We start from the raw sequence: 14,065 nt of genomic DNA, 5'->3' as shown, positions 1-14,065 counted from the left end.
AGGGACAAAGGTGAGCCCCTTGCTAAGGACTGACCATACATCTTCCGTCAGTGGGACATCTGGGGGGATGGTGAAGATTCGGCAGGGCTCCGTATGGCTGTCCTCTCTGGGGTTGCTGGCTGTGGAGGTTGTGGGTGGGGTTCTGTCATGGTCAGCTGTGGGCAGGGTTCTGTCAACGGTGGGCGGAGTTCTGCTGGCAATGGGCGGGGTTCCAGTTGCATCAGCATCTGTGGTGGGTGGAGTTCCGTCAGCGGTGGGCTTCACCTGCACATCTGCCAATGTGGTATACTGTATCCACTGTACCAGTTGTGGCTTCCTCTACATTGGGGAAACCAAGCGGAGGCTTGGGGACCACTTTGCAGAACACCTCCGCTCGGTTCGCAATAAACAACTGCACCTCCCAATCACGAACCATTTTAACTCCCCCTCCCATTCCTTCGACATCATGTCCATCCTGGGCCTCCTGCAGTGCCACAATGATGCCACCCGAAGGTTGCAGGAGCAGCAACTCATATTCTGCTTGGGAACCCTGCAGCCCAATAGTATCAATGTGGACTTCACAAGCTTCAAAATCTCCCCTTCCCCCGCTACATCACAAAACCAGCCCAGCTTGCCCCCTCCCCCCACTGCATCCCAAAACTAGCCCAGCTCATCCCCACCTCCCTAACCTGTTCTTCCTCTCACCTATCCCCTCCTCCCACCTGAAGCCGCACCTCCATTTTCCACTTACTAATCTCATCCCACCTCCTTGACCTGTCCGTCCTCCCCGGACTGACCTATCCCCTCCCTACCTCCCCATCTATACTCTCCTCTCCACCTATCTTCTCCTCTATCCATGATAACAAAGTGTGGGGCTGGATGAACACAGCAGGCCAAGCAGCATCTCAGGAGCACAAAAGCTGACATTTCGGGCCTTTCTCCTCTATCCATCTTCAGTCCGCCTCCCCGTCTCCCTATTTATTTCAGAACCCTCTTCCCATCCCCCTCTCTAATGAAGGGTCTAGGCCCGAAGCGTCAGCTTTTGTGCTCCGAAGATGCTGCTTGGCCTGCTGTGTTCATGCAGCTTCACACTTTGTTATCTCGGATTCTCCAGCATCTGCAGTTCCCATTATCTCTGTAACTTATAACATGCCTGGTTACAGATTTAGAAAGCATTTTTTATTCCACAGAACTTGAGAGTGTCTGTGGAATTAGCAACATGTAGGTGTTATGCTCCTGATGCTTCCTTAATATGCCATTTTTACATTGCATTTTCTTTTGCAAAATGCAGTTTGAGGGGAATTCCCAATGGAAAATCCACGTGATCTATCTGAAACGGGAGAGAAAAGACAGCAGTGTAATGAATTGGCAACTGCAAAAGAAAACATAAAAATAATAGATTAAAAAAGGTTTTAACTAGATCTGCTGGTGTTGAATCAAGGCATTACAAATTCTCTGTATTCTTGCTGCTGTCAACCCTGGATATTTAGTTTACATGACCAGTGAATTGATTCAGAACAAATTAAATAGAAAAACATAAACTGGAACATATGACGTTTTACGGCTTTGTTTGCATGTTGACACCTCTACAACTGGATGTTGGGCATTTGCGAATTAAGGTTGAGTGGGGGAGTAGGGTGAGAGGAATCGATCATAAATTACATTAAAAAATGTGGCGGATACCACAGTGGACGGAAACCTGGCTAAAATAACTAATCTACTTATTGCTGGTGCACACCCAATACGTACCACACAATTGAGGCATAAGATGTATCAAAGTCCTTCATAGCGTGACCTTGATTGAAAACTAACATTTGAAGCGTAAGCCTACACCATACCACTCGACACTGCATATTAGAACTCAAAATATACTGCAATACTTTTGTATTTTAGGCGCCAGTTTAAAAATTATTTTATGGTGTATTGGACGTTTGTTAACGAGTTATTGCGAGCTCGTTCACAGTGTAAAATTCAGACCAATTGTAAACCAATTATTGAAGAGAAAGGCTCACCGTAAAATAACGCATTTTAGTTTTGAGCCAAATAGGATGTGCGAAAATTCATTAGAAAATATGGAGCCATTTTATCCATTCACTTCCAGGTATGATGTAATCAGGAGATTATCCTGTCTGCGTTTTACCTATCCTGCTTGTTTTTTATATATAAAGAACTATGTTTTGAATTTTTAGTACATGTATAGCCGTGCGACATTAAAATCTCCTTGATTCGAATTAACTTTCTTCCTCCTTTGTTTGCATAGTCAGGCTTCTGGAGAGACATCGCAATGTAGGTCAAATTACATAGCAACGCATGTGCAGTGCACAATCCATTGAAATGTTATCATGTGTTTTACAGTCACCCTAATGGATCATAATAGATTGCAGATTGAACTACAAGCAGTTCTTTACAGTAGATCAATTTAGATTAAACTCATCCCCTTTAAAGTTAAAGTAATATGTTGATGATTTAAATGTTGAAGCGAAATACCATCGAACACGTGATGTCCACAATGTTCTTTGTGAAGATTAAAACAGATGGTTAGGTATGTGGGTTGCTGTGCTCACCACGAGAAGTGCAGCTATAGTATTATCATGGCGAGCGGCGGATCAAGCCTTCCCCCCACACCCACATAAATCCATCAGAACACCACCATATGAACGTTCAGATTAATAACATTCCCTTTCTTTCGCATTTCCGGCTATCTCCTTCAGGTTTATGAAATACGCTGCGAAAACAAATTCCTATCTTGCACTCCAGTTGACCTCAAACTACGTTGGTTTCACATTTCTGTAGAGAAGGAAAGCAAAGCTCGATTTTATGCAGGACACAGCGCCAGAGAAGGGTTGACAACATCTCACACGTGCTGCGATGACACATTGAAAATAATGCAGCATGGCTGCAGCACGCCTCGAACTGACAGTATTGAGGACAGCAAGTCACCAGCAACGACAGCTCACGGCCGTCCTGCTTTCCAGATGGACATCACCACAAACACACATGCTAACAAAAAACAGGCAGCAAAAAAACCACAAGTAAATGAAGTAAAACCGCAAACCCTCCCCCACCCCATTCCTATCCACGTGCACTGAGGATGGGATTTAATTATTAAATTTTGTCTTCACGGTGTTGTTGCTTTTATACATCCCTTTCTCCAAAACACACATTTAAAGCTCAGAATTTGTGAGGGGTTTCAGCCAATGGGTATGAGTATTCGGTCTGAGTGGCATACACACTGGACCATTAGATAGCTGGATAGGCATGGTCCCGCCCCCTCCTCACCAAGGAATGACGCAACGTGTTTCACCTCGTCAACCTAACCTGGCAATGGGCGGCGACTCCGTGAAGCAAATGATCGACGGCTCGCAGTTCGACCAATCAAGCGCGTGGAATCTCCTTCCTCCCCGCATCCACAATGCTGGCTGGTGGGAGAATACGCTGACGTGAACATTAGTCGATCCAATGTGCAGGCGGGAGAGGAGGAATTGGGCTGGACGAAGACGATAGTAAAGCTGGGTTACGCTCTCGGCGTCGCTTAACTTTGTTTCGTTTGGTCCGCCCCTATCACCCGTCCACGAAGGGTGAAAAAAAGAGCGAAGGAATATGACCGAGTGGCTGTGCGAGCGCCTCTCTCCTGTCAAAAAGTGGTCGACATCGATCGTGCACCGAGCGGGAATCCTGTTGTCGCCTGCCGATTAACTGCCGGCGATTCTAGAGCGTCCGTGTCCCGGAGTGACGGCGCGAGGCCAACTGCCGGTGCGCGAGAGCGAGGAGGGGGTGGGAGGCAGGCGTGTGGGAGATCCGATAAAACCTTCATCCCCGCTCTGATTCCTCCTCCCCCTTCCATTTAACACCCTCCCTTCCCAACTTCATTCCCCTTTAGTAATCCAGGTTTGGGAAAGACTGGACAATGATGGGGGTGGGTTTTCTTTTAAAAAACAGGGGGTGACACTGACACCTCCTTTCTCTTCACTGTCCGCCACAGCCCCGCCGCCCACCAAAACAAGCGGGTTCGAAAGGCTGAGAAGATGGCAGCGGCGGTCCTGTGAGAGTGCAGAGTGAAGCGGCGGATGTTTCCTCCGTTCCCTTTTCCGTATATCAACAGCATTTGAGCCTGGCGCAGTCCGAGTTTGTAAAACCCCGCTATTTCTCCCCCTTCCCCCCCCCCCCAACACACATCATGGCTCCGAGTCATCGGGTACAGTTTTAGTGGTATTCTGCGAGTTCGGCCCTGAAGTGAAACGAAACCGGGCGTCCCAGCCCCGAGCCTTTTTCCTATCGCTCCGTCCACACAGCTTCATCTGAGTGTCCCCATCATGACCGAAGGGGCCGCTCCCGCCACGGCCGGCACCCCCCTGGACATCGACATCGACCCGGACTTCGAACCACAGAGCCGGCCCCGCTCCTGCACTTGGCCCCTGCCCCGTCCAGATTTGCCCGCCTCCTCTTCCCCAGGCAAGAGCGAGCCGTCCGACGCTGCTCAGATGATCCCTGAGGAGGAAGAAGTGGATGAAGAGGATGAGGAGCCGGGCCCCTTGCTCGGCTCCGTTGCCGCGGGAGAGCCAGAGCCCGAGCCGCCTGGAGGAGACGCTTTGAAGAAGCAGCAGCAGGCGGCGGGGCTGAGCGGTCCCCGAGGCTCTCGCTCGCCGTCCTCGGCTCACTCTCCCGGAGGAGGCGGCGGCCTCAGTGCAGGTGGAGGCGTCGGACCCCAACAGCGGAAAGCCTCGTCCCGCAGGAACGCTTGGGGCAACATGTCGTACGCGGATCTGATCACGAAAGCTATCGAGAGCTCCCCAGACAAGAGACTAACTTTGTCGCAGATCTACGACTGGATGGTCCGCTCCGTGCCCTACTTCAAGGATAAGGGAGACAGCAACAGTTCGGCCGGCTGGAAGGTAGATCTCTCGTAACTTATAGCCTTACACTCACCCGTTTGTACACAGCTCGGCAGTGTTCGAGCTGTATTCTTGTGTTTCGCAATCTGGTCGCTTTAGGGATTTAAAAAAAAACCCAACGCAGATCTAGTGATCGAATACTTTGAGATTGGTTCTTGAAGTAACTGTAAATGAGGTTTCAACCGGGGATAACTTGTTGCCACCGCACCCGCTATTTGGTTGGAAACTTCAACCGCGAGTTGAGGTGCTGTCTCTACTGCTTTCGTATATGCTTGGGAATATTTTACTTTTTAATCCAATGTGCTTAGTATTTGTAATTGGATAGCTTGCATTGGCTCATGAGTACAGAGCGAAGTAACGTGCGTTTATTTACAGTATGTTGCTTCAACGACGTCGGGGCGTCTCAGTATTTTACAATCAACGAAGGATTTTTAATGTGTTATCAACTGTCGGAGAACACAGGTCCTATAGTTAATAAAGTGTGAAGCTGGATGAATACAGCAGGCCAAGCAGCATCTCCAGGTCCTATAGGTTTGTGGTAGTCTGTTGTTTCTACCGTTACTGGAAACGATGCTACGGTTTGCAGTATTTTGTCTTTGGTCATATTTGTTCTTTCATTTCTCATCTAAAAAGGTAGCAACACAAACGAAGTATTATTCCCTCAGCATTTGGGCTGTTGTGGTGCAGTGCTAGTATTTGAGCTAGGAGGCCTAGGTTCAAGTCTCGCCTGTTCCAGAGGTGTGTAATAACATCTCTGAACAAGCTAAGTAGAAAATAATTGTTTCTGCTCTGTGTGTGAGAGACCTCTTGATAAACTCAGTCTTAAGACTTGGAGGTAAATGTCATATCACTGAATTGTTTAAGGACTCCTAAACTAAAGCATTTATTCATCCATAAGATGTGGGTATTACTGCCAAAGCCAGCATTAATTGCTCCCCTCTAATTGTCCTTGTGATGGTGGTGAGCTGCTACCTTGAATAAACTGAGCAGCTTACTCACTTAAGTTGCAGACATGTACTTATCTCTGAGTCAAGAGGTCCAAGTTCAAGTCCCACCTGCTTGAAATGTCTGTCATTACCTGAACAGGTTGTTTTACTTAAATTAAGTACGGATACTCATTTAGATCATTCAGAGGGCAGTCAAGAGTGGACAAGGTTAGTGCAAGTTTTGAAGTCAAATAAAAAGACCAGCTGAAATTAGATTTCCTTTCCTAAAAAGCTCTACTTTTTTTTAAAAGTAAAGATTTCACAAAGGTTTATTATCTTAAAGTTTTTTTTTAAAAATCACATTTGAGATTTCAATTTGTGGTCAGTGGTTCACTTAGTTCTGACCTCCAGAATTACTAGTACAGTAACATAATGTTTTTGGTTGATGCGGGGAGAGGTCTTGAAAAACCTGGCAGTGTCCCTTGGTTATTCTAGCATTCTGCTAGCTAACTAACATCAACATGACTGGAGGTGGATAGATATGCCTTGAGCTAAAAATATGTACCCAGAGCTTCCTTCACATCTGCAACAAGGCCATTTTTGATGTCTTATTTTACTGTGAACTTTGTTTATTATGAAAACTGAATGTTTAGTTTGAGGTGCAGAAGCAAACTTTGTTTAACCAGGGCCCCTCTTATTAATCTGATATCTGTACCTCTACTACTATGTAACTAAACTGTAATATACTATGTTCACTGAAGAAGTTTTATAGATGTCCTTGGATTAGTATTAATTATCAATCATAGTTTTGAATCTTGTAATCATAATGTATGGACCAGAGCATCAGAAGAAAGGTAAATGGCAAGATGGAGAATAACCGAGAAACATTCTCCACTTTAAATAACTTAAGCTTGTGATGGCTAACTGTTGCTGAGTTAGTCTCATGAGAATTTTGAGACTAGGGAGCAAACAAGTGCTAAAAATCTGACAGTGGTTACGTTTATGATTTCAAATGCCAACTGCATTTGGAGGGAATGCTGTTGCACATTTCAATGAAGGTAATAAATTTTCCTCCGGCCAATAGGCTGCGAAAGCCACATCAATTGTATCTGTCTGGTGCAAGAAGCATTTCAATACAGCAGTTTTTAAAATACACTGATATTTGAATGAAACATGATTAGAATGTAGCTCTGTGCATGGGCACACAGTAGGAAGTACTGCATGTAGCCATTTATATTGCTATCTGATGTGTGGATATGTTAACACTTTTAATGTTTCAAATATGCATATCTACTTTTGTAGATAAGGTATCGATACTTGTTCAACTTGCATGCTGAACTGGCATCAATTTTACCTACAGAATTAGTATTGAAGTGGCAGTGAATGTGAGATGTGGATGTTGCTGGCCGGGCTCCCATTCCTAGTTCTTGGAGGATATGGTAAACTTCCTTTTTTTGAACTGTCGCAGTTTGTTTGAAGGTAGAACTAAATATTGTTGGAGCAAATTCCATGTTTTTGACAGTCACTGAAGGAACAATATTTGTAGGTCCAAATCTGGATTGAGTGATTTGGCATGGTGAGCATGTATTTGCTCACTTCTCAGTAGTTTTGGTCATGAGTTTGGAGATTGTTGTCATAAGTACCTTTGTTAAATTTCTGTAGTGCATGTTTGGTATACATTACTACAATGGTGGAGGAAATGAAAATTTCATGTGGTACTAGTCAAGCGGGCTGCTTTGTCGTGGATGATGTCAACTACCTTCACTGCTCGAAGTTGTACTCATCCAAGCAAGTGGGAGTATTCCAACACACTCCCAACTTGTGTTTTGTAGATGATGACGATTTTCTTTGCTAAAAGATTGCTAACCATAAGCCTGTTTTAGTAGTCAGTGTTTATTACTGATCCAGTTCAGATTTTGTCAGTGGTGACCCCCATGGTGTTGCTGGGGAATTCAGTGGTTATGCCACTTAATCCCATTGTGACTTTAAAAACTGACAGAACTGCGGATGCTGTAAATCAAACAAAAACAGAAGTTGCTTAGAAAAGCTCAGCAGTCTGGCAGCATCTGTGAAGGAGAAAACAGTTAACGTTTTGGGCCTGGTGACCCTTCCTCACTGGACCCAAAACATTAACTCTGTTTTCTCCTTCTCAGATGCTGCCAGACCTGCTGAGCTCTTCCAGCAACTTTTTTTTTAATCCTATTTGTGAGCCCCAAACTGGATATTGTCCCCCTCTGCTGCATACAGATGCAAACTGTTTCAGTACTTGAGGCGTTGTGAATTCTAGTGAACATTCCCCATGTATGATCTGATGAACGGGGGTGGGGGGGGGCAGGGGGAGAAGAGAGGAAAGTGTCTCTGTCCATGCATTGAAGATAGTTAGGCTTAGGGCACTACTTGAGGATCGCCTGCAGAGGTACCGTGAAGCTGAGATGATTGACATCTGGCAACAGCAATCATCTCCCTTTGTGCCAGAAATGACTCTGGACGAGCACAGTTACTATGATTCCTGACTTTTGGTCAATTTTGCTGAAGATTCTTGATGTCACATTGAAATCAAGGTTGTGTTTAACAAAGGCAGTCACTTTTGCCTCCCCTCCTTTGTCCATATTTAAAGCAAGAATGTTGCCAGTGTACCTCCACCACTGAGGATGGAGATATTTATGGAGCTTGCTTCCCAGTGAGTTTGTTTTGATTTTGACATACATTGGTGTATGTAACTTGTGTGTTCTTTTCGCTAAGTTGGCTACTTGCTTTGGGATCTTCAGGACTTTAAAATTACTTGATTCTCTAGGATTTTTCAGTTACGGATAGCACTGACCATTGAAGCTAATCCTCTCCTCTCTTTTTTTTAAAATAATGAAAAGTGCTGAATGCTTAACAAGTCTCCTTGACCTTTTTGGTCATTTGGCACGATTGCTCTTGCAACATCCTTTCCACCTGTCATACAGCTGGGTGGAATTGTCCTTGCCTGGTTCCATTCTTTATCACATTGATGCCAGGAAGTCATTTTACTGTGTTCTCTGCCTGTTCCATTGCCATTATCTTTGGTATATCCAAGAATTTAACCTTGGTCCAATCCTAATTCTCACCAAGACGTCTCCACTTAGTGACATTAGCTAAAGGCATAGCATTAGTATTCACTTACATGCTGACAACTCTCACTCTACCTCAGCAACACCTCTATTGACTCCTGATATCAAGTTATCACACTGCTTATCTGATGTCCAATATTGGCCAAGCAGAAACTTTCCATGATAGAAAATTGGGAAGACTGAAGCCATTGATTGCCACTTTCCATTTTCCCACTGGCTGCATTCGCCTCCCTGACAACATTTGTCAGACTGCTTGGAATCTTTGTTACGCAAGACACTAGGATAAGCTCTGACCTCATTTGTGTCATCACCGTACACTATTCCAATGCACCACTGACTGGTCTGTATCCTCAAAACTTAGTCATTTAGAATTCTGCCCACATCTTAACACTCTCCTGTATAATCCCATGTGTTTGACCAGTGTTGTTTCTTAAGCTGCACAGCTGCCTGAAAGTCCCTTGCATACCAGTTGGCATGTCAATGCATTAGCCTCTAATGTAGCTGTGATCTACATTGGCTCCCAATCAAGAAAATGTAACTTTTAAAATATTCATGTTTTCTAAATACTTGGCCTTGCCAATCTCTACCTCCAGATTTGTCTCCATCTCGAAGACTGAGATTTGTGCTCTCTTGTTCTGGCCTTTTGAAATCAGAAATATAACCAGCAAACTGGTGTATCTTCAGTTGCCTCAGCTCCAAGCTCACCAGACCCCTCTGCACTGTTTACTTCGGTTCTTTTGACTATGGTGTTGGTCAGCTCACCTGTCTCATGACACTTTTTTTTGCAAATATTAATTTTTTTAATACTCCTGTATGAATTCAACTTTTTTTGGTGTTCATTCCAAGCATTCTGTCAACTGCCATAATTTACGGATTGTGTAGTAGGAATGCTGCTTTCTAGGAGTCTCTAATGTCGGATGGTATAGATTCTTCAACTGAGTAAGCAGACTAAATTTAGTTCTAATAATGAGCGGAGATTTTACTAGATGTTTGGGAAGATTGTATTTATAAAATTTTAATCATTTGCGAGACAATAGAAAAACATTGTAAAGCATTTCAGAAACAAGGATTTTAATATCATGACCAATTAGGTGTAATTGGAAGGGATAGTTTCACTTAGCCAGCAGTAAGTTCTGAAGAGAACATTGAAAGAGAATGGTTTAGTTTGGTCTGTTTCTGCTTAAATTTCAGTAGAGATCGTGGAAATGGTTTGCAGGCAAATCAAAGGAATCAATTAGTACTATGTAGTGTTAAGGCCTTGGGATGGGGATGGGCAATCAAGTTTGAACTCTTGTTTAAAATGTTTGGAAACCAGTCTAGACTACACAGGACAGTAATGGATGAATAGCAAGTGACTGGAATCAGACAGGGTGAGGAAAAGCTTGGGAGCTTGACAAGACAATGGTAGAGATGCATTAGAAGATGGAATTTGTGCAAAGCGTTGGTAGGGGTGGTGGTTTTGAAGAGCAAGAAGGGCTGTGTCTGCGAGGAAGCAGCTTATGAGTAAAGTGGATGAAAGATGAGAATAGGGTTAAATGAGCAGTGATAATCCACTTGAGCAGAAAGAAAGCAAGAGTGGAGGTGGTGTTAGGATGAGAATGGCCTTTAATTTAGTTTAGCGATTTTTTTGCAGAAAGAATTGTTGTGAATGTGCAATGGTCAAATCCTTCCTAATCTATCAAGAGACGGGATGGGCAGTATATGCTGACCAGCTAGTGATGCCCGCATCCCATAAATGAAGTCAAAAAATAGACAGGGAGCTAATCAGAGATAATGGGAACAGCAGATGCTGGAGAATTTGATAACGAACAGTGTAGAGCTGGATGAACACAGCAGGCCAAGCAGCATGTTAGGAGTACAAAAGCTGATGTTTCGGGCCTCTACCCTTTTCTTTCATCTCGGAATAGTATTGTGGGCTGATGTATCAAGAAGGCAGGTGAATCTAATATAGTTGTCAAATGTTTTGAGCTGATATCTGTTGGACTTCTGAAATCAAAGGTGGAAACTGTACCTGAAGTGCTACTGAATTGGGAACAGATTTACTTGAGAACAAGGATCTTGCAAAGACTTATGGAAGTGTTTGAATAAGTTACTGCTGAAGAAAAGGGGAAATGGAGTACTGAAAAATAAGCAAATTCAGTTGAATTGTGGTTAAATAATTTGAAGGGGATATAGTATATTTGCATGATGTGAAGGCAATTTGTGAACTAAAGTTATGAAGAATGCAACCAGAGAATTTGCTTTACAAAGTCACAGTAAATTATATAGTTGAGGGAATAGCAATGAATAAGGGGATTAGAGACCTAGACAGTTCATGATGGAAGTCATTTTCGAGGGAACGAGTTACAGTATCAAACCAAAACACAAACTAAGAGCATATGAGTAAGCATTTGACAGTAAATGTGTCGGTGATATCTAGACAGATAAGAGCTTAAAGGAAGAGAGATGCCAAAGTGAACGTGGACCTCTTAGAATAATGTTGGGGTCATAATAAGGGAGACCAGGAAATGGCAGAGGAGTTGAATAAGTAGTTTGCATCAGTCAACAAAGGGCAGAAAGAGGATAGGAAATAACTGTTATTCGAGTGAAAATGTGCTGGTGTACGAAGGAACTAAAGACTGACAAATTGCCTGGCCTTGATCGGATGCATCCTAGGATTTTGAAAAGAGTAGTTACAGACAGTCAATGCGCTGATAGTAATCTTGCAAGAATCCTTAGCTTCTGGACCAGGCCTAGATATTTGACAAACTGCCAATGCAGCACCTTTTTTTTATTTAGAAGGTTAACCGTAGTTAGCTTAATGTCTGCAATTGGAAAAACAATAGTTTATTCTAAAGGGGATAACAAGATTTAGAGCTGGATGAACACAGCATCAGAGGAGCACAAAACCTGCCGTTTTGTGTCTGGACCGACCTTCAGAAATGGTCTAATCTAAAGGATGTAGAATGATTGGAAATGTGGAAAGTGAAGAAGCAGCGTCAGCATGACATCATGAAGGCGCAATAATGACAAAGTTATTAGAATTCCTTGAGCTAACAAGTGGGTTAGCTAAAGTGAAGGCGGTAGATGTGAATTTTTCAGGAAGTGTTTGATAAAGTGCCATGCATTAGGCTGCTGAAGATAAGAGGCCATGGTGTTGGAGATAGTATTAGCCTGGCTAGGGGACTGACTAATAGAAGACAGAGTTGGAGTAAGGAGGGGTGTTTTCAGGATAGCAACATAAGTTGTGTACAGCCATAGGGATCAGTGAGGCCACAATTGTGTCTGATAAATTTAGAGCTCAATAAGGAACATGAATGTATTCTCACCAAAATTTGTGGATGACATCAAAATAGGTGGAAAACAAGTGAAGAGGACAAAGCTTTCAGAGGAATGTAGGCAAGTAAGTGAGTGAGCAATAACACGTTCCCATGTCATATTTCATCTAGCATGTGAGATTATGCACTTTACAGGAAGAATAGAGGAGAAGAATATTAACTAAATGGAGAAAAACTGCAGAAAGCCGGGGGATTTGGGAGCCCTCATCCATGATCCTCTTAAAGTCAGCATACAAGTTTGGTTGGTAATGGGGATGTTAAATCGAATATTGGCCTAATATACCCAAGGTAATGGAGTATAAAGCTATGGAGGCCCTCATGCATAAATTGTAAAAAAAACTAGCCTCCAGTTCAGCAAATACTAGATAAGGCCAGTGGAATGTTGGATATTATTTCAAGGGAAATGGATTATGAAAGTAAGGACATCTTGCTACAATTGTAGCAAATGAAAAGAAGGTTCACTAAGTTGAATCCCAGATATGGAGGGGTTATCTGAAGGAATCAGTGGGCCTGTACCCATTGGAGTTCATAAAAATGAGATGACCATATTGAAATGTACAGCATTTACCTTTTATGGGAGAGTCCAGAGCAGAGGGAATGATTTTCAAAATAAGGGGTCATTCACATAAGACAGATGAGGTGGAATTTTGAGGGAATTAAGTCTCTGGAATTCATTCCACAGGTTTTTGAGTCTATCAGTAAGGGAACCAAAGGTTAAGGGGAAAAAGGCAGGAAATGCAATTGAAAATTATCAGATGAGCCATGATTGAATAGGCTGAATTTAATATTTTGCATTTTAATTGTAACTGAATTTTATTTATTATGATTTTTCTAAAAGGAGCTGATAATGTTCAAATTGTTATCTAGATTCTATATTGTGTGCTTCTCTCCATAAAGTGTTACAGGAGTCTAACCAATCTGAAGGAATATTTGCAGAAGAGCAAGGGGCTCTAGTGCCCTGGCAAACCAATATTTTACCAGTGACTCATGAATCGCACTGAAAATACAATTGGATCATCTCAGTTCATGGGGCCTCTGCCTTGTGTAAACTGGGCTTGATGTATTTCCCCATATTTAATCATTCACTCCCTCCCCCTCCACTGTCCAGTAGCAGCAGTGTGTACTATCTGCAAGGTGCACTGCAGAAGTTCACCAAAGACCCTCAGACAGCACCTTCCAAATCCACGACCATTTCCATCTAGAAAGATAAGGGCATCAGACATGTGGGAACACCACCACCTCCAAGTTTCCCTCCAAGCCACTCACCATCCTGACTTGGAAATACTTTGTCATTCCTTGACTGTCAATGGGTCCAAAAACCTGGAATTCCCTCCCTAATAGCATTGTGGGTCAGCCCACAGTAGGAGGTAGCAAGTTTTGAGAAGATTTGTAGCTCAGGTTGAGTTTCTGGATGTGAGTTTGCTCGCTGAGCTGGAAGGTTAGTTTTCAGATGTTTCATCACCATTCTAGGTAACATCATCAGTGAGTCTCCGATGAAGCGCTGGTGTTGTGTCCCGCTTTCTATTTATCTGTTTAGGTTTCCTTGGGTTGGTGATGTCATTTCCTGCATTGGTGATGTCAGTAGGAGGACTGCAGTGGTTCAAAAAGACAGCTCACCACCTTCACAAGGGCAGCCAGGGATAAGGAAGAAATGCTGGCCAGCCAGCCAGTGACGCCCACATCCCACAAATGAATTTTAAGTAAAGGAATTATACAGGTTATGCTTACAGGATGTCTCAACATTTTTAACAGCCTGAGATTGTGTAAACAACTGTAAAAATGCCAGCTTATTCTTTAGGACTCTCCATCTCCCCATCTCTCATCTGGGGCTCCTCTTCCCAAGCCTTTAGTTGCCC

General features: G+C 43.4%; 1 protein-coding gene across 2 annotated transcripts in view; it reads left to right on the top strand.

The window, feature by feature from the left end:
- Positions 1-4,144: 4,144 nt before the first annotated feature.
- Positions 4,145-14,065, top strand: part of foxo3b (forkhead box O3b) — a 60,994-nt gene continuing 51,073 nt past the window's right edge. For both annotated transcript variants that reach the window (XM_048530667.2, XM_048530665.2), the window contains exon 1: positions 4,145-4,871. In XM_048530667.2, the coding sequence (XP_048386624.1) occupies positions 4,293-4,871 (579 nt within the window). In that variant the 5' untranslated portion in view covers positions 4,145-4,292. The remainder of the gene's footprint in view (positions 4,872-14,065) is intronic.

Source organism: Stegostoma tigrinum, chromosome 4 (genome assembly GCF_030684315.1).
Source record: "Stegostoma tigrinum isolate sSteTig4 chromosome 4, sSteTig4.hap1, whole genome shotgun sequence".
NCBI classification, from domain to species: Eukaryota; Metazoa; Chordata; class Chondrichthyes; order Orectolobiformes; family Stegostomatidae; genus Stegostoma; species Stegostoma tigrinum.
Note: the sequence above shows the minus strand (reverse complement) of the source record. Positions and strands in the feature narration are given on the sequence as shown.